The sequence below is a fragment of the Oncorhynchus clarkii genome, chromosome 18, assembly GCF_045791955.1.
Source record: "Oncorhynchus clarkii lewisi isolate Uvic-CL-2024 chromosome 18, UVic_Ocla_1.0, whole genome shotgun sequence".
Classification (NCBI taxonomy): Eukaryota; Metazoa; Chordata; class Actinopteri; order Salmoniformes; family Salmonidae; genus Oncorhynchus; species Oncorhynchus clarkii.
Window position 1 is genome coordinate 7,555,683 of NC_092164.1, and position 26,085 is coordinate 7,581,767.

General features: G+C 48.0%; 3 protein-coding genes across 3 annotated transcripts in view; 1 reads left to right on the forward strand and 2 right to left on the reverse strand.

The window, feature by feature from the left end:
* The window catches only part of LOC139372430 (C5a anaphylatoxin chemotactic receptor 1-like), a 6,846-nt gene extending 3,725 nt beyond the window's left edge, over positions 1–3,121 (forward strand). The window contains exons 2-3 of the mRNA XM_071112143.1: positions 622–815; positions 1,648–3,121. Coding sequence (XP_070968244.1) covers positions 669–815; positions 1,648–2,619 — 1,119 coding nt within the window. The 5' untranslated portion in view covers positions 622–668 and the 3' untranslated portion in view covers positions 2,620–3,121. The remainder of the gene's footprint in view (positions 1–621; positions 816–1,647) is intronic.
* Positions 1–26,085, reverse strand: part of LOC139372956 (general transcription factor II-I repeat domain-containing protein 2-like) — a 979,173-nt gene that overhangs the window by 635,297 nt on the left and 317,791 nt on the right. The gene's annotated exons all lie outside the window — the stretch shown is intronic.
* On the reverse strand, positions 8,395–25,917 carry LOC139372948 (centromere protein Q-like). Its single transcript, XM_071112839.1, has 8 exons — positions 25,029–25,917; positions 24,573–24,694; positions 24,308–24,477; positions 20,655–20,723; positions 14,381–14,510; positions 14,175–14,294; positions 11,402–11,473; positions 8,395–8,903 (listed from the first exon to the last, which is right to left on the reverse strand). Exons 1-8 carry the CDS (start codon positions 25,144–25,146, stop codon positions 8,736–8,738), a joined length of 969 nt encoding a protein of 322 aa, XP_070968940.1. The 5' UTR covers positions 25,147–25,917; the 3' UTR covers positions 8,395–8,735.

Genomic DNA, 26,085 nt, shown 5'->3' on the forward strand with positions numbered 1-26,085 from the left:
TGTCTCCTCACTGTAGTCTAGCTAGTCTGTCTCCTCACTGTAGTCTAGCTAGTCTGTCTCCTCACTGTAGTCTAGCTAGTCTGTCTCCTCACTGTAGTCTAGCTAGTCTGTCTCCACAGGTCTCCTCACTGTAGTCTAGCTAGTCTGTCTCCTCACTGTAGTCTAGCTAGTCTGTCTCCACAGGTCTCCTCACTGTAGTCTAGCTAGTCTGTCTCCACAGGTCTCCTCACTGTAGTCTAGCTAGTCTGTCTCCTCACTGTAGTCTAGCTAGTCTGTCTCCACATGTCTACTCACTGTAGTCTAGCTAGTCTGTCTCTTCACTGTAGTCTAGCTAGTCTGTCTCCTCACTGTAGTTTAGCTAGTCTGTCTCTTCACTGTAGTCTAGCTAGTCTGTCTCCTCACTGTAGTTTAGCTAGTCTGTCTCCTCACTGTAGTTTAGCTAGTCTGTCTCCACACTAACATATATCTCCATACTGTCTGTCTCCACACTAACATATATCTCCATACTGTCTGTCTCCACACCAACATATATCTCCATACTGTCTGTCTCCACACCAACATATATCTCCATACTGTCTGTCTCCACACTAACATATATCTCCATACTGTCTGTCTCCACAGGTCTCCTCACTGCAGCTCCAGGCCTATATCTTCCTATCTGAGCCACTATGAACCTTGTGAACAGCAGCCAGTGGTTCCTGACCCAGCCGTCTCCCAGCCCAGCAGGACCCAGTAAAGGACTGGGCTGTAGTAATACCTGGCAGGCAGAGACAGGCCGCATCACTCAGATGATAATCACCGTGCTCATCTTCCTGGTGAGTCTCTAGTCTAGACAATCATTATAGTTCAGACTACATCAATACAGGTACTCTGCTGTGCAGGTTTTTCGTTCCAGCGCACCTGATTCAATCGGCTTTAATCGAGACCATGCCATGTTGAATCAGGGGGGTTAGTGTTGGGCTGGAACAAAATCATGCCATGTTGAATCAGGGGGGTTAGTGTTGGGCTGGAACAAGACCATGCCATGTTGAATCAGGGGGGTTAGTGTTGGGCTGGAACAAGACCATGCCATGTTGAATCAGGAGGGTTAGTGTTGGGCTGGAACAAAACCCATGTTGAATCAGGGGGGTTAGTGTTGGGCTGGAACAAGACCATGTTGAATCAGGGGGGTTAGTGTTGGGCTGGAACAAGACCATGTTGAATCAGGGGGGTTAGTGTTGGGCTGGAACAAGACCATGTTGAATCAGGGGGGTTAGTGTTGGGCTGGAACAAGACCATGTTGAAACAGGGGGGTTAGTGTTGGGCTGGAACAAAACCATGTTGAATCAGGGGGGTTAGTGTTGGGCTGGAACAAGACCATGTTGAAACAGGGGGGTTAGTGCTGGGCTGGAACAAGACCATGTTGAATCAGGGGGGTTAGTGCTGGGCTGGAACAAGACCATGTTGAATCAGGGGGGTTAGTGCTGGGCTGGAACAAGACCATGTTGAATCAGGGGGGTTAGTGTTGGGCTGGAACAAGACCATGTTGAATCAGGGGGGTTAGTGTTGGGCTGGAACAAAACCATTCCCACTTGGCATAACTCCAGATCTTGAGGTTCCTGCAGTGTCTTCTGATTTATGACATCACTTCCTCTTCTCTGTCCCCAGGTGGGCGTGTCCTTGAACACCCTAGTGGTGTATGCGTTGGCCTGGCGTGGGCGTGGCCGCCTGACGAGGCGTGGCAGCTTGGGCCAAGGGGAGACGCGCGGCGCCAGCAGCTTCCGTGTCTACGTCGTGAACCTGGCGCTGGCTGACCTGGTCCTCCTCCTCCGCACCCCTCTGATGCTGGCGTACCTGGCCCACAGCTGTAGCTGGCCCGTGGGGAAACTGGCCTGTCGCCTGGTGGTATTCCTGAGAGGCTTGGGACTATACGCCGCAGCCTTCCTGCTGTGTGCCGTGGCTGTGGAGAGATGTCTGTGTCTCCTCAGGCCGGTCTGGTCCAGTCTGAAGCGTCCTCGCTGGGCAGTTCCCCTGGTGTGTGGTCTCCTCTGGGGGCTGGCTGCTGCCCTGGCTACCCCTTACCTCCACACTGCCGACCTGCGGGAGATCAACGGTACTACCCAGTGTCTGGAGAGCCTGGGGTACAGCACGGGGCTGTTTGTGACCGAGACGGTGGCCGGGTTCCTCCTGCCGCTAACGGTGTTCCTGGTGAGTAACGTAGCCGTGCTGTGGACCGCCAGGCAGGCAGGGGTCTCCGGACCGACCTCTCCATCCTCCTCTTCTTCCTCTTCGGCGACTGCGAGACAGATGGCCAGGCTGTACCGGGTCCTCTTCCTCACCATGCTCCTCTTCCTCTCCTGCTGGGTCCCCTACTTTACCTGCCGCTTCCTGCGGGCGCTGGCTGCAGGGCGGCCTGACCGGACGGGGCTCTACCGGGCGTCGTTCACGGGGGCATACGTCTCTCTGTTCCTGGTGTACCTGAAGAGCTCCCTGAACCCTGTCCTCTACGTGTTCGCCGCCCGAGGCCTGGGGCGAACCGTCCGCGCCTCGCTCCCCTCCACCATCGAGAGAGTCTTCAATGATGACTATTCTGACTCCAGGAGTAGACGGACCATAAGGAGGGAGGATTCACAGATCTAGCGCCCTAAAAAGCCCTGTTAGGGACCGTACATATGGGAGATTCACAGATCTAGTGCCCTAAAAAGCCCTGTTAGGGACCGTACATATGGGAGATTCACAGATCTAGTGCCCTAAAAAGCCCTATTAGGGACCGTACATATTGGAGATTCACAGATCTAGTGCTCCAGAATCCTGTTAAAGACCTTGCATGTTTTACTAGCAGACTGTAGAGATCCATTGTGATTGCTGGCCAACATGAACTCAGACGTTACAGGCTTACTTCAGCGCTGTCTGGACTGCATTATCTTAGGCTTGGTGACAGGCTTGCTTCAGCCCTGTGTGGACTACATGGACTGCATTATTATAACTATAGGCATTATCTTAGGCTGGGTGACAGTCTTGCTTCAGCCCTGTCTGGTCTACATTATCAGGACTATATTGCATTATCTTAGGCTCGGTGACAGGCTTGCTTCAGCCCTGTCTGGTCTACATGTATATATTATAACTATAGGCATTATCTTAGGCTGGGTGACAGGCTTGCTTCAGCCCTGTCTGGACCACATTATCAGGACTACATTGCATTATTTTAGGCTCGGTGACAGGCTTGCTTCAGCCCAATGACGTCATCAGACCTGGGCTTTCTGGGATTTAGCCCCGAGTCTTGGTGTAAAAGTAGGGGTGTTAACCCCGGTGTCCTGGCTAAATTCCCAATCTGGCCCTCAAACCATCAGTCACCTAATAATCCCCAGTTAACAATTGGTTCATTCATCCCCCTCCTCCTCCTCTCCCCTGTAACTATTCCCCAGGTCGTTGCTGCAAATGAGAACGTGTTCTCAGTCAACTGTCCTGGTAAAATAACAGATAAATAAATACAAATAAATAAATAAATAAACAAACAAGCTCGGCTACACTGCATTACACACTGCAACGAACTCTCCAATCATGAGCCCTGTCCTGGCCTGCCTCTTCAGTGATGCCTAAAACCACCATTTCTGTGTACGGTGGCACTTTAGGAGGCCCGAGTCACAGTGGTTTCTCAAAGTCATTTTTGATTCGCCAAAAAAAAGCATGGAACAAATGAGCCACGTTGGGCAGAACCAAGCATGACCTAGCGAGATCCTATTGGCTCGTTCTATTTATTATCTGCATATTTCTGTTAGGGAACGCCTCCTCTGTGAAGTGCGCATGTGCAATACATGAATTCGCCTTTACACTCCGAAAACAACGCGATTAAAAATTAAAACATTTGCAAAGGTTAAAGACTACAAACCTTTGTCCACTTTTTTCATAACATATTCTAGTTTTGGGAACATAAAAATTTATTGAAAATGTTGGCCAAAATCCATCTCGTTCCGCCTTCTCCCATTTGCCCTCCAGTGGGCTTCCTCTCAGTCCCACATGGAAACGCCAAGCAGATGCTTCACTTCTAAAAACCCACGGACATATCTATAACAATATATATTGTTCTGTGGCCGAAAAAAAGGAGAAAGATAACAAGAGCAAGGTCAACTTTGTCAGCGTGTTATTAACATAGGCCACAATGATGATGTTATTCAGAGTTATTGACCTCACAGTAAACCAGATTCGAGTCATTTACAATTCAACATGTTGATTCAAAAGCTGCACTGACAGATCAAATCAAATCAAATTGTATTTGTCACATACACGGTTAGCAGATGTTAATGCGAGTGTAGCGAAATGCTTGTGCTTCTAGTTCCGACAGATAACGTTAAACTAACGTCAGGGAGTACCCAGTCTAGCTATAACGTTAAACTAACTAACGTCAGGGACTACCCAATCTAGCTATAACGTTAAACTAACTAACGTGAGGGACTACCCAGTCTAGCTATAACGTTAAACTAACTAACGTCAGGGACTACCCAGTCTAGCTATAACGTTAAACTAACTAACGTCAGGGACTACCCAGTCTAGCTATAACGTTAAACTAACTAACGTCAGGGACTACCCAATCTAGCTATAACGTTAAACTAACTAACGTCAGGGACTACCCAGTCTAGCTATAACGTTAAACTAACTAACGTCAGGGACTACCCAGTCTAGCTATAACGTTAAACTAACTAACGTCAGGGACTACCCAGTCTAGCTATAACGTTAAACTAACTAACGTCAGGGACTACCCAGTCTAGCTATAACGTTAAACTAACTAACGTCAGGAAGTACCCAGTCTAGCTATAACGTTAAACTAACTAACGTCAGGAAGTACCCAGTCTAGCTATAACGTTAAACTAACTAACGTCAGGGACTACCCAGTCTAGCTATAACGTTAAACTAACTAACGTCAGGGACTACCCAGTCTAGCTATAACGTTAAACTAACTAACGTCAGGGACTACCCAGTCTAGCTATAACGTTAAACTAACTAACGTCAGGGACTACCCAGTCTAGCCATAACGTTAAACTAACTAACGTCAGGGACTACCCAGTCTAGCCATAACGTTAAACTAACTAACGTCAGGGACTACCCAGTCTAGCTAGTTAATTACATTATTTTATTATTATTTATTTCACAAGGTATGTCAGTTAGGAACAAATTGTTATTTACAATGACAGCCAAACCCGAACGACGCTGGGCCAATTGTAGGACTCCCAATCACGGCCGGATGTGATACAGCCTGGAATCGAGCCGAGGACTGTAGTGACGACTCTTACACTGACATCAGTGCCTTAGACAACTCAAATCCAATCCAACTGCTGAAGCTATGTTCACCACCCGAAAAAAGTATAACTAACCAATTACTGTTTAATCAGGTACTGTCCAAATATGTTATACATTACTGATAAAGTTGACGTTAGCCACTTTTGGTAGCTTCAGCTCAATTAGCTTTCTGTTGAAAAAACTAAACTGGATAGCTTGAGTTAACATTTTTTCCCCCAATTTATAGAAGATAGACATACGGAACTGAAGATGCAGCTCAACAAACACGGTTGTTGTATTTGCAGCAGTAAGTGAATAGTTTGTATTTACAATGATTTATCATCTCGCTACATGGATGATGGGTTGGCTGCCAACGATGTGCGCTCCTCCTCAGCCTGTTGTGGTTCTGGATGGCCAGACTGCTCGCAAGAGAGACACTGTCATTAGGAGGAATCAATCAGGGCTTATTTCAGCATGTTTCATCTTGTTATTGATACCATGTTGTGTTTTGAGGTGTTTTGACTGATTTCATGTCAATGCAAATGTATTTTTAAAAAACAAACGTGTGATAACTTGCTCACCGTCAACTGTAATGATGTATTTGAAACAACAAGTGGTCATTGTGCAAATGTTGTTTTGTTTTTTCCTTCCAATAAACATCGGAGATGAAATATAGTTTCCACGTTAACAATCTAAGACAACATCTGTTTTGGTTGCGCGCATTTTGTTGCTAAAGCGACAGCTGGAGAACACCGGTTATTGAGGTAAATGAAGGAGAAGACCGTTGAATGTTAAATCGGGTTTAAGATGGGAGTGAACTGCTAACGTCATTAAGGAACAGAAATGATCTCATATTTAAACATGATTTAGTTCACATTCTGTGTGTGTGTGTCTGTTCATAATACTCAATAGTTCTGTGTTCTGTACTATAGGAGATACAGGGAAAGCAAAACAGAGCGAGAACACAGAGAGAAGGGGAGGCCCACACAAAGACAAACACGACCTATTCCTCTCAAAGACAGAAAGTAGTCCTTGCTAAACATTACTTCTCAAAACAAATATGCCGCGACCGCCACATCCTGTGTGTATAAACAGCGGCGAGCGATCTATCTTAAAGATATAAATACTAACACCCGTGGGAAAGAGTGAAGCCATAGATTTGCACCTACAGTTTAATGTCTAATCTTTATGGATGGGCTAACATCCTAGAAGTGTGTAATATAACTCACAAACATTGTGAATATTTAGTTGGGGGGAAAAGGACGGTATGCTGGTATGTACAGGGTGTGTTGGAGGGAGTATTTGTTTCTGTGTAACTAGTTTGGTAGAAATGACGTCCTGTAGCTAATTGACCTTGGAATCAGATTTATTACCACAAATATGATAAAAGCATGATTTAAGGGTGTTGGGTGCCTGCGTCTGTACATATTATCTCCCCATTAGTTAGCAGTAATGTGCATATTATCCCCCCATTAGTTAGCAGTAATGTGCATATTATCCCCCCATTAGTTAGCAGTAATGTACATATTATCTCCCCATTAGTTAGCAGCAATGTGCATATTATCCCCCCATTAGTTAGCAGTAATGTACATATTATCTCCCCATTAGTTAGCAGCAATGTGCATATTATCCCCCCATTAGTTAGCAGTAATGTGCATATTATCCCCCCATTAGTTAGCAGTAATGTGCATATTATCCCCCCATTAGTTAACAGTAATGTGCATATTATCTCCCCATTAGTTAGCAGTAATGTGCATATTATCCCCCCATTAGTTAGCAGTAATGTGATCAACATCATGAGGCTTTTATTTTATTGCCAATCAAATATTGGACATGGTTTATGAAAACATTGCAACCAAATGAAACATACTTTTCCCAACTATTTTTCGTCATGGAAAATTATATAGTTTTGCACTTGTACTTTCTAATAAATAAACATTTATTGACATATTCCATTGAATTAATATTAAATGTTGGTTATTTGGCGTCAAGAGAGCACAGCGCAGGGAAGAAAGCAGTGAGATATGCAACCTAGCATCATATTTCTGCAAAACGTTCACTGCTAGCGTGCTTCATTTCAGTCACGCAAGGATCAACTCCCCCCCGGAGTCAGCCCCAGGTCTTCAGGCCTGAGCCCCCGGATGTTCTGTCTAGCGACGTCCCTGCTTCAGCCCTGTCTAGATGCATTATCTTAGGGCTGAAGTCAGCCTGTCTGGACTAGAGGCATTATCTTAGGGCTGAAGTCAGCCTGTCTGGACTAGAGGCATTATCTTAGGGCTGAAGTAGTCCCATCTGGACTAGAGGCATTATCTTAGGGCTGAAGTAATCCCGCCTGGACTAGAGGCATTATTTTAGGGCTGAAGTAAGCCTGTCACCCAGCCTGTCTGGACTAGAGGCATTATCTTAGGGCTGAAGTCATCCCGCCTGGACTAGAGGCATTATCTTAGGGCTGAAGTAAGCCTGTCACCCAGCCTGTCTGGACTAGAGGCATTATCTCAGGGTTGAAGTAATCCTGTCACCCAGCCTGTCTGGACTAGAGGCATTATCTTAGGGCTGAAGTAAGCCTGTCACCCAGCCTGTCTGGACTAGAGGCATTATCTCAGGGTTGAAGTAATCCTGTCACCCAGCCTGTCTGGACTAGAGGCATTATCTTAGGGCTGAAGTCAGCCTGTCTGCACTAGAGGCATTATCTTAGGGCTGAAGTCAGCCTGTCTGGACTAGAGGCATTATCTTAGGGCTGAAGTAAGCCTGTCACCCAGCCTGTCTGGACTAGAGGCATTATCTCAGGGTTGAGGTAATCCTGTCACCCAGCCTGTCTGGACTAGAGGCATTATCTTAGGGCTGAAGTCAGCCTGTCTGCACTAGAGGCATTATCTTAGGGCTGAAGTCAGCCTGTCTGGACTAGAGGCATTATCTTAGGGCTGAAGTAAGCCTGTCACCCAGCCTGTCTGGACTAGAGGCATTATCTCAGGGTTGAAGTAATCCTGTCACCCAGCCTGTCTGGACTAGATGCATTATCTTAGGGCTGAAGTAATCCTGTCTAGACTAGAGGCATTATCTTAGGGCTGAAGTCAGCCTGTCTGGACTAGAGGCATTATCAGAACTATATTCATCATAGGAACTCATCAAAACAGACCAAAACCCTTTTACAGGTTTTTAATTATCATCTACAGCTAAAAGAAGAAACACTTAGGAAAAAAATATATACATACAGATATGAACAAATGGGGCTCCTCCCATTACAGAATACAATGTTAACTATGTAGCAGTTAAAGTCAGGTGGTCCGTGCAAAGAACATGCCAGAGCCATATATGGATGGAGTCCTGCTATTGTCCAACCAGCCTGGATAGAGTCCTGCTATTGTCCAACCAGGCTGGATGGAGTCCTGCTATTGTCCAACCAGGCTGGATGGAGTCCTGCTATTGTCCAACCAGGCTGGATGGAGTCCTGCTATTGTCCAACCAGGCTGGATGGAGTCCTGCTATTGGCTGACAGCTGTAGGTGGAGTGATCAGGCGGTCAGCGTGTCTGTAGGCTCGTTCCAGTAGGGTCTGGGCATCCTGGACCGGCCCTGATGTCTGGAGGGTCTTGGCTAGGCAACGGGCCGTGGTGACGGAGTGTGTGCTATGAACCAGACACACCATCTGCTCCTAGAAGGGGAGAGGACAGTTAGTGCTTCCTATTTCATCTTACGTTGCTCAGAAGTTGCCAAACTGTTTCTCCTTCAAGATTTTACAGGGTTTTTTTGTTACTTTTTTTTGACCCCTTCTTCCTCCCCAATTTCATGGTCTCCAATTGGTAGTTAGTCTTGTCCCATCACTGCAACGTACGGACTCGGGAGAGGCGAAGGTCGAGAGCCATGCGTCCTCTGAAACACGACCCTGCCAAGCCGCACTGCTTCTTGACACACTGCTCGCTTAACCCGGAAGCCAGCCGGAGGAAACAACTGGTGAGACGAGTCAGCGTGCACTGCGCCCGGCCCGCCACAAGGAGTCGCTAGAGCGCGATGGGACAAGGACATACCGGGCCGGTCAAACCCTCCCCTAACCCGGAACGACGCTGGGCCAATTGTGAGCTGTCTCGTATGTCTCCCGGTCACGGCCGCCTGCGGCACAGCCCCGGGATCGAACCCGGGGCTGTAGTGACGCCTCTAGCACTGCAATGCTGCGCTACAGCCCCGGGATCGAACCCGGGGCTGTAGTGACGCCTCTAGCACTGCAATGCTGCGCTACTCAGGAGGCCAAGATGTCACTTTTTAATGACATGTCCACTACCGTTCAAAAGTTTGGGGTCACTTAGACAAGTCGCTTCTTCCCTGTTGACGTTGAGACTGGTGTTTTGCGGGTACTATTTAATGAAGCTGCCAGTTGAGGACTTGTGAGGCGTCTGTTTCTCAAACTAGACACTCTAATGTACTTGTCCTATTGCTCAGTTGTGCACCGGGGCCTCTCACTCCTCTTTCTATTCTGGTTAGAGCCAGTTTGCGCTGTTCTGTGAAGGGAGTAGTACACAGCGTTGTAGGTGATCTTCAGTTTCTTGGCAATTTCTGTCATGGAATAGTCTTCATTCCTCAGAACAAGAATAGTCTGATGAGTTTCAGATGAAAGTTATTTGTTTCTGGCCATTTTGAGCCTGTAATCGAACCCACAAATGCTGATGCTCCAGATACTCAACTCGTCTAAAGGCGGCCAGTGTTATTGCTTCTTTAAAATCAGCACAACAGTTTTCAGCTGTGCTAACATAATTGCAAAAGGGTTTTCTAAAGATCAACCTGGATTAGCTAACACAACGTGTCCATTGGAACACTGAATTAGCTAACACAACGTGTCCATTGGAACACTGAATTAGCTAACACAACGTGTCCATTGGAACACTGGACTAGCTAACACAACGTGTCCATTGGAACACTGAATTAGCTAACACAACGTGTCCATTGGAACACTGAATTAGCTAACACAACGTGTCCATTGGAACACTGAATTAGCTAACACAACGTGTCCATTGGAACACTGAATTAGCTAACACAACGTGTCCATTGGAACACTGGATTAGCTAACACAACGTGTCCATTGGAACACTGGACTAGCTAACACAACGTGTCCATTGGAACACTGAATTAGCTAACACAACGTGTCCATTGGAACACTGAATTAGCTAACACAACGTGTCCATTGGAACACTGGACTAGCTAACACAACGTGTCCATTGGAACACTGAATTAGCTAACACAACGTGTCCATTGGAACACTGGATTAGCTAACACAACGTGTCCATTGGAACACTGAATTAGCTAACACAACGTGTCCATTGGAACACTGAATTAGCTAACACAACGTGTCCATTGGAACACTGGATTAGCTAACACAACGTGTCCATTGGAACACTGGACTAGCTAACACAACGTGTCCATTGGAACACTGGACTAGCTAACACAACGTGTCCATTGGAACACTGAATTAGCTAACACAACGTGTCCATTGGAACACTGAATTAGCTAACACAACGTGTCCATTGGAACACTGAATTAGCTAACACAACGTGTCCATTGGAACACTGAATTAGCTAACACAACGTGTCCATTGGAACACTGAATTAGCTAACACAACGTGTCCATTGGAACACTGAATTAGCTAACACAACGTGTCCATTGGAACACTGAATTAGCTAACACAACGTGTCCATTGGAACACAGGAGTGATGGTTGCTGATAATGGGCCTCCGAACGCCTATGTAGATAATCCATTAAAAATCAGTCGTTTCCAGCTACAATAGTCATTTACAACATGAACAATGTCTACACTGTATTTCTGATCAACTTGATGTTATTTTAAATGGAGGGGAAAAGTGCTTTTCTTTCAAAAACAAGGACATTTCTAAGTGACCCCAAACTTGTGAACGTCGTGTTTCTGTCAGACCTCCAGGTTATTCTGAGAGCTCTTAAATGGAAAATAATCTTCCCTGAAAGAGTAAGCAGAATGTCGTAGATGTGTCTGGCCACTTCCTCTTCGACAGAACTCAGATCACAGCTGCAATAACAACCACAGCTATGAAAACCTGAGGCTATCACTGGAACTGTTCATGGTTACCAAAATGCATGGAAACCTGTGTGTGTGTGTGGGTGGGTGTGTGTTATAGCTTGCTTGCTGACCTGTAAGGGTCTGTCTTTGCGCTGAGGTACAGGGGGGAGACGCAGGACTCCTTGTTCTGACAACTGGAGGATCTGAAACAACATGGAGAAGAGGAGAGAGTAGGGGGGAGGAGAGAAAGGAGGAGGAGAGGGGGGGGGGGGGGGAGAGGGGAGGGAGAGGAGAGGGAGAAGAGGGGGAAGAAGAAGAGGGGGAGAAGGAGACAAACAGAAGCACAAACAGAAGGCTGAAATTACCTTTGACCCGGGCCTGTTCCCTATATAGTGTATTAGTCCAGGGCCTGTTCCCTATATAGTGTATTAGACCAGGGCCTGTTCCCTATATAGTGTATTAGACCAGGGCCTGTTCCCTATATAGTGTATTGAACCAGGGCCTTTTCCCTATATAGTGTATTAGACCAGGGCCTGTTCCCTATATAGTGTATTAGACCAGGGCCTGTTCCCTATATAGTGTATTAGACCAGGGCCTATTCCCTATATAGTGTATTAGACCCGGGCCTGTTCCCCATATAGTGTATTAGACCAGGGCCTGTTCCCTATATAGTGTATTAGACCAGGGAATATATAATGTATTAGACCAGGGCCTATATAATGTATTAGACCAGGGCCTGTTCCCTATATAGTGTATTAGACCAGGGCCTGTTCCCTATATAGTGTATTAGACCAGGGCCTATATAGTGTATTAGACCCGGGCCTGTTCCCCATATAGTGTATTAGACCAGGGCCTGTATCTTATATAGTGTATTAGACCAGGGCCTGTTCCCTATATAGTGTATTAGACCAGGGCCTGTTCCCTATATAGTGTATTAGACCAGGGCCTATATAATGTATTAGACCAGGGCCTATATAATGTATTAGACCAGGGCCTATATAATGTATTAGACCAGGGTCTGTTCCCTATATAGTGTATTAGACCAGGGCCTATAGTGTATTAGACCAGGGCCTGTTCCCTATATAGTGTATTAGACCAGGGCCTGTTCCCTATATAGTGTATTAGACCAGGGCCTGTTCCCTATATAGTGTATTAGACCAGGGCCTGTTCCCTATATAGTGTATTAGACCAGAGCCTGTTCCCTATAGTGTATTAGACCAGGGCCTGTTCCCTATATAGTGTATTAGACCAGGGCCTGTTCCCTATATAGTGTATTAGACCAGGGCCTATATAATGTATTAGACCAGGGCCTGTTCCATATATAGTGTATTAGACCAGGGCCTGTTCCCTATATAGTGTATTAGACCAGAGCCTGTTCCCTATAGTGTATTAGACCAGGGCCTGTTCCCTATATAGTGTATTAGACCAGGGCCTGTTCCCTATATAGTGTATTAGACCAGGGCCTATATAATGTATTAGACCAGGGCCTGTTCCATATATAGTGTATTAGACCAGGGCCTGTTCCCTATATAGTGTATTAGCCTTTGACCAGAGCTTTTGGGCCCTGGGGAAAATATTGCAGTATCAATGAAAGAACCAACAATGAATGTCACAATGACCAGAGGCCTATGCTCAGACCAGATACCCAAATATGGGCTTAGTTCCTATTTTCTAGTCCTTCTATTACAAAACCAATTGTAGGCCTTCTGAGAAGCCTGGAGGGAGTGATGCCTTCTGAGAAGCGCGGCGGGAGGCCTACAGAACGGCCCAGCTGTGGGGAAAGCCATACAGAACGGCCCAGCTGTGGGAAAGGCCATACAGAACGGCCCAGCTGTGGGAAAGGCCTACAGAACGGCCCAGCTGTGGGAAAGGCCTACAGAACGGCCCAGCTGTGGGAAAGCCCTACAGAACGGCCCAGCTGTGGGAAAGCCCTACAGAACGGCCCAGCTGTGGGAAAGCCCTACAGAACGGCCCAGCTGTGGGAAAGCCCTACAGAACGGCCCAGCTGTGGGAAAGCCCTACAGAACGGCCCAGCTGTGGGAAAGCCCTACAGAACGGCCCAGCTGTGGGAAAGCCCTACAGAACGGCCCAGCTGTGGGAAAGCCCTACAGAACGGCCCAGCTGTGGGATAGCCCTACAGAACGGCCCAGCTGTGGGAAAGCCCTACAGAACGGCCCAGCTGTGGGAAAGCCATACAGAACGGCCCAGCTGTGGGAAAGCCATACAGAACGGCCCAGCTGTGGGAAAGCCATACAGAACGGCCCAGCTGTGGGGAAAGCCATACAGAACGGCCAAGCTGTGGGAAAGCCATACAGAACGGCCCAGCTGTGGGAAAGCCATACAGAACGGCCCAGCTGTGGGATAGCCCTACAGAACGGCCCAGCTGTGGGAAAGCCCTACAGAACGGCCCAGCTGTGGGAAAGCCATACAGAACGGCCCAGCTGTGGGAAAGCCATACAGAACGGCCCAGCTGTGGGGAAAGCCATACAGAACGGCCAAGCTGTGGGGAAAGCCATACAGAACGGCCAAGCTGTGGGAAAGCCATACAGAACGGCCCAGCTGTGGGAAAGCCATACAGAACGGCCCAGCTGTGGGAAAGGCCATACAGAACGGCCCAGCTGTGGGAAAGCCCATACAGAACGGCCCAGCTGTGGGAAAGCCATACAGAACGGCCCAGCTGTGGGAAAGCCATACAGAACGGCCCAGCTGTGGGAAAGCCATACAGAACGGCCCAGCTGTGGGAAAGCCATACAGAACGGCCCAGCTGTGGGGAAAGCCATACAGAACGGCCCAGCTGTGGGAAAGCCATACAGAACGGCCCAGCTGTGGGAAAGGCCCAGCTGTGGGAAAGCCATACGATCTATGAGATATTTGAAGTAGTATTTGTACCCAGGTCTGGCTTACCTGCTGGTCACTCTCCTCCTGCTGCTCCAGTAGTTGTCGGAGGTTAAAACACTGGTTCTCCAGGGAGTCTCTCTCCTTCTCTAGCTGTTTTAGAGAGCCCACCACAGCACCCAGCTCCGCCTGGACACACAGTAGCAACATCAGACGAGATAACCACACACACACAAATATTGAAACACACACACACACCCCTTCCAGTGTCTCACCACCAGCTTGTTGAGGATCTTCTTGCCAACGGCTGACTTCCTAGTCTCTTCCTGGTGTTGACGGGAAGAATGAATCATCATTTCCTGTTTCTGAATTGGGACTGACAGTTGAGCCAGTTTAGACAGGAACCTGGAACCAGAATACAGTCAACGTGGTTAGAAAGCCATCTTGCAGTAGGCTCAACTCGCTCAACATATACAGTGGGGACAACAAGTATTTGATAACCTGCAAAAATCGGCAGTGTTTCCTACTTACAAAGCATGTAGAGGTCTGTAATTTTTATCATAGGTACACTTCAACTGTGAGACGGAATCTCAAACAAAAATCCAGAAAATCACAGTGTATGATTTTTAAGAAATTAATTTGCATTTAGTAGGAAAACCTGCAAAATTAGCTGTGTATCAAATACTTGTTCTCCCCACTGTATTTTTTTAAACTAGTCAAGTCAGTTAAGAACAAATTCTTCTTTACAATGACGGCCCTAGGAACAGTGGGTTAACTGGTCTAGGAACAGTGGGTTAACTGGTCTAGGAACAGTGGGTTAACTGGTCTAGGAACAGTGGGTTAACTGGCCTAGGAACAGTGGGTTAACTGGCCTAGGAACAGTGGGTTAACTGGCCTAGGAACAGTGGGTTAACTGGTCTAGGAACAGTGGGTTAACTGGCCTAGGAACAGTGGGTTAACTGGTCTAGGAACAGTGGGTTAACTGGTCTAGGAACAGTGGGTTAACTGGTCTAGGAACAGTGGGTTAACTGGCCTAGGAACAGTGGGTTAACTGGCCTAGGAACAGTGGGTTAACTGGCCAAGGAACAGTGGGTTAACTGGCCTAGGAACAGTGGGTTAACTGGTCTAGGAACAGTGGGTTAACTGGTCTAGGAACAGTGGGTTAACTGCCTTGTTCAGGGGCAGAACGACAGATTTTTACCTTGTCACCTCGAGGAACCGATCCGGCAACCTCTCGGTTACTGGCCCAACCCTCTAACCACTAGGCTACCTGCCACCCCATCTGCCACGCTGATCCTCAACATTAAGGCCCCTCAACAGGGAGGAGGTCATAGACCTGGCCGTGTGGTGCCAGGACAACAACCTCTCAATGTGAGCAAGACAAAGGAGCTGATCGTGGACTACGGGAAAAGAGGGCTGAACAGGCCCCCGTTAACATCGACGGGGCTGAACAGGCCCCCATTAACATCGATGGGGCTGAAGTGGAACGGGTCAAGTCCACGTCACCAACGACCTATCATGGTACAAACACACCAAGACAGTTGTGAAGAGGGCACGACAACACCTTTTCCCCTACAGGAGACTGAAAATATTTTGCATCCCCAGATACTCAAAAAGTTACAGTTGCACCATCGAGAGCATCCTGACCGGTTGCCTCACCGCCTGGTATGGCAGCTGCTCGGCCTCCAACCACAAGACACTACAGAGGGTAGTGCTTACGGCCCAGTACATCACTGGGGCCAAGATTCCTGACATCCAGGACCTCCATACCAGGTGGTGTCAGAGGAAGACCCCAAACAATTGTCAGACTCAAGCCATCCACGTCAGATTGTTCTCTGTGCTACCAGAGGGCAAGCGGTACCGGAGCACCAAGTCTAGGACCAAAAAGGCTCCTTAACAGCTTCTACCCCCAAGCCATAAGACTCCTGAACATCTAATCCAAATGTCCACCCAGACTGTTTACATTGACCCTTTGTTTTTACTCTGCTGCTACTCACTGTTCATTATATATGCACCTCTAGCCTGTACCCCCGCACACCTCTAGCCTGTACCCCCGCACACCTCTAGCCTGTACCCCCGCACACCTCTAGCCTGTACCCCCGCACACCTCTAGCCTGTACCCCCGCACACCTCTAGCCTGTACCCCCAGCACACCTCTAGCCTGTACCCCCAGCACACCTCTAGCCTGTACCCCCAGCACACCTCTAGCCTGTACCCCCAGCACACCTCTAGCCTGTACCCCCAGCACGCCTCTAGCCTGTACCCCCAGCACACCTCTAGCCTGTACCCCCGCACACCTCTAGCCTGTACCCCCGCACACCTCTAGCCTGTACCCCCAGCACACCTCTAGCCTGTACCCCCAGCACACCTCTAGCCTGTACCCCCAGCACGCCGATCAGCCTGTACCCCCAGCACGCCGACCAGCCTGTACCCCCAGCACGCCGACCAGCCTGTACCCTCAGCACGCCGACCAGCCTGTACCCCCAGCACGCCGACCAGCCTGTACCCCCAGCACGCCTCTAGCCTGTACCCCCAGCACACCTCTAGCCTGTACCCCCAGCACGCCGACCAGCCTGTACCCCCAGCACGCCGACCAGCCTGTACCCCCAGCACGCCGACCAGCCTGTACCCCCAGCACGCCGACCAGCCTGCACCCCCAGCACGCCGACCAGCCTGCACCCCCAGCACGCCGACCAGCCTGCACCCCCAGCACGCCGACCAGCCTGCACCCCCATCACGCCCTCCAGCCTGCACCCCCAGCACGCCGACCAGCCTGCACCCCCAGCACGCCGACCAGCCTGCACCCCAGCACGCCGACCAGCCTGCACCCCAGCACGCCGACCAGCCTGTACCCCCAAGCACGCCGACCAGCCTGTACCCCCAGCACGCCGACCAGCCTGTACCCCAGCACACCGACCAGCCTGTACCCCAGCACGCCGACCAGCCTGTACCCCAGCACGCCGACCAGCCTGTACCCCCAGCACGCCGACCAGCCTGTACCCCAGCACACCGACCAGCCTGTACCCCAGCACACCGACCAGCCTGTACCCCAGCACACCGACCAGCCTGTACCCCAGCACGCCGACCAGCCTGTACCCCAGCACGCCGACCAGCCTGTACCCCCAGCACCCCGACCAGCCTGTACCCCCAGCACGCCGACCAGCCTGTACCCCCAGCACGCCGACCAGCCTGTACCCCAGCACGCCGACCAGCCTGTACCCCAGCACGCCGACCAGCCTGTACCCCAGCACACCGACCAGCCTGTACCCCCGCACACCGACCAGCCTGTACCCCCGCACACCGACCAGCCTGTACCCCAGCACACCGACCAGCCTGTACCCCCAGCACACCGACCAGCCTGTACCCCAGCACACCGACCAGCCTGTACCCCAGCACACCGACCAGCCTGTACCCCCAGCACACCGATCAGCCTGTACCAGTACCCCCTGTATATAGCCTCGTTATTGTTGTAATTTTCCTTGTGTTACTTTTTTAATTGAACTGTTGTTGGTTAATGGCTTGTAAGTAAGCTTTTCACTGTGAGGTCTACTACACCTGTTGTATTCAGCTTTTCACTGTGAGGTCTACTACACCTGTTGTATTCAGCATTTCACTGTGAGGTCTACTACACCTGTTGTATTCAGCATTTCACTGTGAGGTCTACTACACCTGTTGTATTCAGCTTTTCACTGTGAGGTCTACTACACCTGTTGTATTCAGCATTTCACTGTGAGGTCTACTACACCTGTTGTATTCAGCATTTCACTGTGAGGTCTACTACACCTGTTGTATTCAGCATTTCACTGTCAGGTCTACTACACCTGTTGTATTCAGCATTTCACTGTGAGGTCTACTACACCTGTTGTATTCAGCATTTCACTGTGAGGTCTACTACACCTGTTGTATTCAGCATTTCACTGTCAGGTCTACTACACCTGTTGTATTCAGCATTTCACTGTGAGGTCTACTACACCTGTTGTATTCAGCATTTCACTGTGAGGTCTACTACACCTGTTGTATTCAGCATTTCACTGTCAGGTCTACTACACCTGTTGTATTCAGCATTTCACTGTGAGGTCTACTACACCTGTTGTATTCAGCATTTCACTGTGAGGTCTACTACACCTGTTGTATTCAGCATTTCACTGTGAGGTCTACTACACCTGTTGTATTCAGCATTTCACTGTGAGGTCTACTACACCTGTTGTATTCAGCATTTCACTGTGAGGTCTACTACACCTGTTGTATTCAGCATTTCACTGTGAGGTTACTACACCTGTTGTATTCAGCATTTCACTGTGAGGTCTACTACACCTGTTGTATTCAGCATTTCACTGTGAGGTCTACTACACCTGTTGTATTCAGCATTTCACTGTGAGGTCTACTACACCTGTTGTATTCAGCATTTCACTGTGAGGTCTACTACACCTGTTGTATTCGGCATTTCACTGTGAGGTCTACTACACCTGTTGTATTCAGCATTTCACTGTAAGGTCTACTACACCTGTTGTATTCAGCATTTCACTGTAAGGTCTACTACACCTGTTGTATTCAGCATTTCACTGTGAGGTCTACTACACCTGTTGTATTCAGCATTTCACTGTGAGGTCTACTACACCTGTTGTATTCAGCATTTCACTGTGAGGTCTACTACACCTGTTGTATTCAGCATTTCACTGTGAGGTCTACTACACCTGTTGTATTCAGCTTTTCACTGTGAGGTCTACTACACCTGTTGTATTCAGCATTTCACTGTAAGGTCTACTACACCTGTTGTATTCAGCATCTCACTGTGAGGTCTACTACACCTGTTGTATTCAGCTTTTCACTGTGAGGTCTACTACACCTGTTGTATTCAGCATTTCACTGTAAGGTCTACTACACCTGTTGTATTCAGCATTTCACTGTGAGGTCTACTACACCTGTTGTATTCAGCTTTTCACTGTGAGGTCTACTACACCTGTTGTATTCAGCATTTCACTGTGAGGTCTACTACACCTGTTGTATTCAGCATTTCACTGTAAGGTCTACTACACCTGTTGTATTCAGCATTTCACTGTGAGGTCTACTACACCTGTTGTATTCAGCATTTCACTGTAAGGTCTACTACACCTGTTGTATTCAGCATTTCACAGTAAGGTCTACTACACCTGTTGTATTCAGCTTTTCACAGTAAGGTCTACTACACCTGTTGTATTCAGCTTTTCACAGTAAGGTCTACTACACCTGTTGTATTCAGCATTTCACAGTAAGGTCTACTACACCTGTTGTATTCAGCATTTCACTGTAAGGTCTACTACACCTGTTGTATTCAGCATTTCACTGTGAGGTCTACCTACACCTGTTGTATTCAGCATTTCACTGTGAGGTCTACCTACACCTGTTGTATTCAGCTTTTCACAGTAAGGTCTACTACACCTGTTGTATTCAGCATTTCACTGTAAGGTCTACTACACCTGTTGTATTCAGCATTTCACTGTAAGGTCTACTACACCTGTTGTATTCAGCATTTCACTGTGAGGTCTACTACACCTGTTGTATTCAGCATTTCACTGTGAGGTCTACTACACCTGTTGTATTCAGCATTTCACTGTAAGGTCTACTACACCTGTTGTATTCAGCATTTCACTGTGAGGTCTACTACACCTGTTGTATTCAGCATTTCACTGTCAGGTCTACTACACCTGTTGTATTCAGCATTTCACTGTGAGGTCTACTACACCTGTTGTATTCGGCGCATGTGACAAATAAACTGATTTGTTCAGAGAAGACTGTTGCTGCACAGAAACCACTACTAAAGGACACCGATAAGAAGAGACTTGCTTGGGCCAAGAAACACGAGCAATGGACATAAGACCGATGGAAATCTGTCCTTTGGTCTGATGAGTCCAAATTAGAGATTTTTGGTTCCAACCGCCGTGTCTTTGTGAGACGCAGAGTAGGTGAACGGATGATCTCCACATGTGTATTTCCCACCATGAAGCATGGAGGAGGTGGTGTTATGGTGTGATGGTGATTTGCTGGTGACACTGTGTGATTTATTAAGAATTCAAGGCACACTTAACAAGCATGGCTACCACAGCATACTGCAGCAATATGCCATGTGTGACTATCATTCGTTTTTCAACAGGACAATGACCCAACACACCTCCAGGCTGTGTAAGGGCTATTTGACTAAGAAGGAGAGTGATGGAGTGCTGCATCAGATGACCTGCCCTCCACAATCACCCGACCTCAACCCAACTGAGATGGTTTGGGATGAGTTGGACCGCAGAGTGGCTACTTTGAAGAATCTCAAATATAAAATCGATTTTGATTTGTTTAATACTTTTCTGGTTACTACATGATTCCATATGTGTTATTTCATAGTTTTGATGTCTTCACTATTATTCTACAATGTAGAAAATAGTACAAATAAAGAAAAACTCTGGAAGATGGTGTGTCCAAAATTGACTGGTACTATATGAAAATAATCCATTATTTTGGGTAACATAAGTGCTCATAGTAGGTCCACTGTCCCCAGTCCTACACCGAGTTCTGTTCTCTCACCTGTTTTTCACAATGTTCAGATGTTCCTGCGACTCCTCTTTGTTAGTCCGTCTTCCGGCCAGAACAGACCTGAGGGAGCGAGGAAAGGAGAGAGGAAGGACGGAGGGAGAAAGGGAGAGAGGAAGGACGGAGGGAGAAACAGAGAGAGGAAGGACGGAGGGAGAAACAGAGAGAGGAAGGACGGAGGGAGAAACAGAGAGAGGAAGGACGGAGGGAGAAACAGAGAGAGGAAGGACGGAGGGAGAAACAGAGAGGAAGGACGGAGGGAGAAACGGAGAGAGGAAGGACGGAGGGAGAAAGGGAGAGAGGAAGGACGGAGGGAGAAAGGGAGAGAGGAAGGACGGAGGGAGAAAGGAAGGACGGAGGGAGAAACAGAGAGAGGGTTACAAATGAATCAGTTAGTAACAACAAGCCAGTGAAACCTTAAACCAGGGCTATTCAAGCGTCAGTTCAACGATGGGCCAGTGGCCATTACAGCGCCTCTGTTCTCCTAGACAGATGAACAGTGGCCGAGATTCACAGTCGACTTCCTGGGTGTTACTCACCGTATAGACAGGCCCAGTCAAGAACCATGATGGAGGACGTTACAGTATAGACCGGCCCAGTCAAGAACCATGATGGAGAACGTTACAGTATAGACCGGCCCAGTCAAGAACCATGATGGAAGACGTTACAGTATAGACCGGCCCAGTCAAGAACCATGATGGAGGACGTTACAGTATAGACCGGCCCAGTCAAGAACCATGATGGAGGACGTTACAGTATAGACCGGCCCAGTCAAGAACCATGATGGAGGACGTTACAGTATAGACCGGCCCAGTCAAGAACCATGATGGAGGACGTTACAGTATAGACAGGCCCAGTCAAGAACCATGATGGAGGACGTTACAGTATAGACCGGCCCAGTCAAGAACCATGATGGAGGACGTTACAGTATAGACCGGCCCAGTCAAGAACCATGATGGAGGACGTTACAGTATAGACCGGCCCAGTCAAGAACCATGATGGAGGATGTTACAGTATAGACCGGCCCAGTCAAGAACCATGATGGAGAACGTTACAGTATAGACCGGCCCAGTCAAGAACCATGATGGAGGACGTTACAGTATAGACAGGCCCAGTCAAGAACCATGATGGAGGACGTTACAGTATAGACCGGCCCAGTCAAGAACCATGATGGAGAACGTTACAGTATAGACCGGCCCAGTCAAGAACCATGATGGAGGACGTTACAGTATAGACCGGCCCAGTCAAGAACCATGATGGAGGACGTTACAGTATAGACCGGCCCAGTCAAGAACCATGGAGGATGTTACTCACAGTATAGACCGGCCCAGTCAAGAACCATGATGGAGGACGTTACAGTATAGACAGGCCCTGTCAAGAACCATGATGGAGGACGTTACAGTATAGACCGGCCCTGTCAAGAACCATGATGGAGGACGTTACAGTATAGACAGGCCCAGTCAAGAACCATGATGGAGGACGTTACAGTATAGACCGGCCCAGTCAAGAACCATGATGGAGGACGTTACAGTATAGACCGGCCCAGTCAAGAACCATGATGGAGGACGTTACAGTATAGACAGGCCCAGTCAAGAACCATGATGGAGGACGTTACTCACAGTATAGACCGGCCCAGTCAAGAACCATGATGGAGAACGTTACAGTATAGACCGGCCCAGTCAAGAACCATGATGGAGGATGTTACAGTATAGACCGGCCCAGTCAAGAACCATGATGGAGGACGTTACAGTATAGACAGGCCCAGTCAAGAACCATGATGGAGGACGTTACAGTATAGACCGGCCCAGTCAAGAACCATGATGGAGGACGTTACAGTATAGACCGGCCCAGTCAAGAACCATGATGGAGGACGTTACAGTATAGACCGGCCCAGTCAAGAACCATGATGGAGGATGTTACAGTATAGACCGGCCCAGTCAAGAACCATGATGGAGGACGTTACAGTATAGACCGGCCCAGTCAAGAACCATGATGGAGGACGTTACAGTATAGACCGGCCCAGTCAAGAACCATGATGGAGGACGTTACAGTATAGACCGGCCCAGTCAAGAACCATGATGGAGGACGTTACAGTATAGACCGGCCCAGTCAAGAACCATGATGGAGGACGTTACAGTATAGACCGGCCCAGTTGAAACCATGATGGAGGATGTTACAGTATAGACCGGCCCAGTCAAGAACCATGATGGAGGACGTTACAGTATAGACCGGCCCAGTCAAGAACCATGATGGAGGACGTTACAGTATAGACAGGCCCAGTCAAGAACCATGATGGAGGACGTTACAGTATAGACCGGCCCAGTCAAGAACCATGATGGAGGACGTTACAGTATAGACCGGCCCAGTCAAGAACCATGATGGAGGACGTTACAGTATAGACCGGCCCAGTCAAGAACCATGATGGAGGACGTTACAGTATAGACCGGCCCAGTCAAGAACCATGATGGAGGACGTTACAGTATAGACCGGCCCAGTCAAGAACCATGATGGAGGATGTTACAGTATAGACCGGCCCAGTCAAGAACCATGATGGAGGATGTTACAGTATAGACAGGCCCAGTCAAGAACCATGATGGAGGACGTTACAGTATAGACCGGCCCAGTCAAGAACCATGATGGAGGACGTTACAGTATAGACCGGCCCAGTCAAGAACCATGATGGAGGACGTTACAGTATAGACCGGCCCAGTCAAGAACCATGATGGAGGACGTTACAGTATAGACCGGCCCAGTCAAGAACCATGATGGAGGACGTTACAGTATAGACCGGCCCAGTCAAGAACCATGATGGAGGACGTTACAGTATAGACCGGCCCAGTCAAGAACCATGATGGAGGACGTTACAGTATAGACCGGCCCAGTCAAGAACCATGATGGAGGACGTTACAGTATAGACCGGCCCAGTCAAGAACCATGATGGAGGACGTTACAGTATAGACCGGCCCAGTCAAGAACCATGATGGAGGATGTTACAGTATAGACCGGCCCAGTCAAGAACCATGATGGAGGACGTTACAGTATAGACCGGCCCAGTCAAGAACCATGATGGAGAACGTTACAGTATAGACCGGCCCAGTCAAGAACCATGATGGAGAACGTTACAGTATAGACCGGTCCAGTCAAGAACCATGATGGAGGACGTTACAGTATAGACCGGCCCAGTCAAGAACCATGATGGAGGACGTTACAGTATAGACCGGCCCAGTCAAGAACCATGATGGAGGACGTTACAGTATAGACCGGCCCAGTCAAGAACCATGATGGAGGACGTTACAGTATAGACCGGCCCAGTCAAGAACCATGATGGAGGATGTTACTCACAGTATAGACCGGCCCAGTCAAGAACCATGATGGAGGACGTTACAGTATAGACAGGCCCAGTCAAGAACCATGATGGAGGACGTTACAGTATAGACCGGCCCAGTCAAGAACCATGATGGAGAACGTTACAGTATAGACCGGCCCAGTCAAGAACCATGATGGAAGACGTTACAGTATAGACCGGCCCAGTCAAGAACCATGATGGAGGACGTTACAGTATAGACCGGCCCAGTCAAGAACCATGATGGAGGACGTTACAGTATAGACCGGCCCAGTCAAGAACCATGATGGAGGATGTTACTCACAGTATAGACAGTCCCAGTATGTTGTCTAGAGCCGTAATGGAGGACTTGGTCAGCGGTTTCCACTTCTCCTGACCTTTCAGCTTCCGGGGACCTGCAACTGTGCCACCTTTCTTCTTCTTCTGTGGTTTTGGCTGAGGGATCTGGCTGCTGGTTCCTGGCTGGGGCTCCTCCTGGAGAGGAGGGTACACGCAGACAGAATGATGTGATGAAAACAAAAAGGAGAACCGTATCCTCTCAGAGGTTTAATTCTTCAGAACTTTCTCACCTGAGATACTCTCCGTTGACGTGTCTTTATACCGGGCTTATTTGGCTTCTCGCCTGTCTTCTTGCCTTTAGGTGTCTTGGATGCGGCGCGTTCAGATCCCCGGACAGGCTTCATAATTTTAACTAGGAAAAAGAGACAACGTCAGACAGACAACTAACTAAATCAAGGCATACATGTGAAAAGTGGGGGAAAAACATAGCCGCTAAATAGATAATGATATGATATACAATCTGAAAGCTAGCAAACATGAGCACTGCCTAGACGAAACACGGATGTAGTTTTTTTTGTTGTCAACAACAGCTAACGTTAAGCTAGCTAAGGACCTTTTTACATTTTATACACAAGGTGCTTTAGTAGAACAGTTTAGAGGTGCAATTTCTCGTTGCAGTTAAGATCCAATGTCGGAGAATAACAATAGTTAAAACACTTAAAACAAACGTTTATAACTTGACTTACCAGTTTCGCGGTAAATTTCTTTCAAACATTTGTTTGTAATCATTGCGCATGCGTTATGAGCGGCAAGCAGGCCACTCCAGGCGGCCATGATGGAAAGGGCAATGAGGGCACTCCTCATAGAGGATGATAGGGGCCTCTAGTGGCCCAAAAGGACGTATTAGGCAGCGTTCTTCTCCTTAGCACAATTTACAAGTATGGCTCTCTCTGGCCTATCCATGTTTCCCCAGCCACCATCACTCCCAATCCAAACGGCTTTCTTAATTTAATGCACGTCTTCAAGAGGAAGTGCGTTCCAGGTGCATTCCACTCCTCAGTGGGCAGCGCCATTGAGGGCGTTCACCATTTTAAATATTAAACTGGGTGGGACTTTCAACTTCATTCGCTGATCCCTCCTGGTGACCCTTTTGGAGTCTGTTAGATGGGGTTTAGCTATATAATATACTGGTTAGATGGGGTTTAGCTATATAATATACTGGTTAGATGGGGTTTAGCTATATAATATAATGGTTAGATGGGGTTTAGCTATATAATATACTGGTTAGATGGGGTTTAGTTATATAATATAATATACTGGTTAGATGGGGTTTAGCTATATAATATACTGGTTAGATGGGGTTTAGCTATATAATATAATATACTTGTAAGTTAATACCTGTCTATTCAATATACTTCCATTTCATATGCGTTCATGGTGAAATGTAATGAATACAAACCCCACACACTGCTTCCTTGGTGACGTTATGGTTTCATTCCATTATATTATATAGAGAGAGGCAGCTGTGGAGACATTGTGCGTCATCTATCGCCATCAGACTTCAACTAAATGAGTGAACCTGTAGTCAGCATTTCATTGTACTGTGTACCATGTGTATATCCTGTACATTTGACAAATCAATACGTCACTCAAGACCAGTTTGTGTCCAACAACATCACATGACCAGGGGTCATGGGGTCAAATGTTTTGGTTGGAGAGATCGGCACATAATGACCTTTAAACAACGTTGGTCATCAAATGTCAATCTGTCACACTAACATTCATTCTTCAGATGGCTCCAGA